The 2110-nt window shown below is 49.0% G+C and overlaps 1 protein-coding gene across 4 annotated transcripts in view; it reads left to right on the top strand.

The window, feature by feature from the left end:
* Window positions 1-1997, top strand: part of VIPAS39 (VPS33B interacting protein, apical-basolateral polarity regulator, spe-39 homolog) — a 36399-nt gene extending 34402 nt beyond the window's left edge. For all 4 annotated transcript variants that reach the window (XM_019733429.2, XM_019733427.2, XM_019733428.2 and 1 more), the window contains 2 exons: window positions 219-323; window positions 928-1997. In XM_019733429.2, coding sequence (XP_019588988.1) covers window positions 219-323; window positions 928-948 — 126 coding nt within the window. In that variant the 3' untranslated portion in view covers window positions 949-1997. The remainder of the gene's footprint in view (window positions 1-218; window positions 324-927) is intronic.
* The last annotated feature ends 113 nt before the right edge of the window (window positions 1998-2110 follow it).

Raw genomic sequence — 2110 nt, forward strand, 5'->3', positions numbered from 1 at the left:
GCTTTCTCGGTGCTTTTATAAATTTGTTGCACTCAGAGAATTCAGAGAACTGAATCAAGCCACATAAACCCTGTAGACTTCACCCCAGCATGAAGTTCTGTTGGGGGGTGGTGGTGATTGACAGGCATCCCACTGTAGCCTCCCGAAGTAGGAGTGACAAAAAGCAGAAGACCTTCATAGAGAAGGCATGGGGGGGGTTTCTTGTCTGTCTGTCGCAGACTTGCCGGGACCTGAAGGACCGTCAGCAGCTGCTAGCATACAGGAGTAAGGTGGATAAAGGGTCTGCGGAGGAGGAGAAAATTGATGCCTTACTCAGCAGCTCGGTGAGTGGCCACAGCTTCCCCTCCAGCAGTCTCAGGAGACAGTTCACAGAGTAGCAGCAAGTGTATAGAAGGGTAATCTGGGACCTCAGGCTGAGACTTAACTGTGCTGCTCTGGTAACTGTTAAACCCAGCAGGTAGGAGGGACTCACTGCTGGTACAGAAACAAAGGTTAGATTCCGAATATTCAGACTGTACCGTTCCCTGAGGAGGGATATGACCTACCTGTTGGAACGAAGAAGGGGATGAAATGGATTTTGGCTACTTGGGGAACACAGCCAGCTTGGCTCTCATAGCATGAAATTGCTGAGCTCCTAGTTCCCCGTTAGATATTTTGGGACCTACCCAGAGTCATCAGAAGCTAGTGCATCTTGGTCCTAGGAAGGGCAGGACCAGAATAAATGCCCAGACTCAGGCTTATGAGATACAGAATAGGTTTCTAATTCGTTTCTGAGTAAATAAACTCCACTACATATTTTAAAAAGTTTCTCCTCCTCCCCCTCCTTCCTTCCCCTTTCCTTACAGTACCTAGTTGGGGGCCTTGTTTTATTGTATTCCCGCTACCACTCTGTGATCAGTGAAAACTGGCCATTTGTTCTTTCCACAGCAAATTCGATGGAAGAATTAAGTGGCATTAGCTACCCTGAAACCTGCCTCATTTCTCCCTTCCCTGCCTGTGACAGCAGAGAGCACTTTTCTTTGGGAGAGTTACGACGGCATGGCATCGCTTGGGCCCAGCAGCAGCAGGCAGTGCCTGTTCCTCTTGGCACAGAAACCAGTGCCTGGGCACAGACAGCTTCTGACTGATCTTCTGACCAAAGGCTGCCATCTAAGGGCCAAGATGTAAAGCTTCGACTCATGAGAAAGGTCTCTACCTGGTGCTCACGTGAAGGTGGGAGTCATTCCTAGATGGGACCCATAATGGGCAAGGTGTCTTTTGATCTGAGAAAGTGACTGCTGTGGAAAAGATGTCTCCTAGACTCAGAGGTGAGGTGTCACAGGGTGGCCACTCCCTTCCTTTCAGCTGACTGTGACCCTGGACTTGGTGCTGGAATTGGTAGTTCTGCTGTGAATGGAGTCAGAACAGAATTAAAATGGCTCTCCCAGGGGCCTCAGGAAGAGCTGCCAGTGTTGGCAGGACCTGCTAGAGGCGACTCACACCAGACTGCATGGTGCCCTCCATGTTATGACAGAGATGGCCCAGACGTTGTGTTTCTTCAGCCAGCGTCCCTCTGCTGCCCAGTCTACCCCTATTTAAAAACCTGTGGTTCCTCTCTTCACCCGCAGACTGAGATGGCCTCGCGTGGGTGAGGAGAACATCCCCATTTTCTTTTCCTCTACTTCTCCCAGCCCAGACCCATCACCTTATATGGAGCAGTGCTGGAGAGCTTTCCCTTTACGCACAAATCTCATTATTTCACTAGGAGCTTCTGGAAGTCTCACCGGGGCTAGACTCAGCAGCATTTCTTTTTTAAATTAAATGTATTGTGATGGCAGCAGCATTTCTGACTATTAGGATATTAACATGGAGGTTTGAGTTTCAAGCTTGGTTTTCAAAAGGATATTCTGTAATGCTACATTTCTGCCATGTACCAACATTAGCCTCTCTTCTCTGTGACTCACCTGGGTTTCCCTAGACATGCCTAGACTCCCAATAAAGCTGTTTCTTCTTTGGTGTCTTGTCTTTCCCTCCTGGTTGTTGTGTTTAGAACAATGAGATAGTTGCCCTGTCCCTTGGGACCACTACAGACCTGCCTCAGTGACTGCATTTGCAGCCTGTCTCCACGTCA

The sequence above is a fragment of the Rhinolophus sinicus genome, linkage group LG03 (assembly GCF_036562045.2).
Source record: "Rhinolophus sinicus isolate RSC01 linkage group LG03, ASM3656204v1, whole genome shotgun sequence".
Classification (NCBI taxonomy): domain Eukaryota; kingdom Metazoa; phylum Chordata; class Mammalia; order Chiroptera; family Rhinolophidae; genus Rhinolophus; species Rhinolophus sinicus.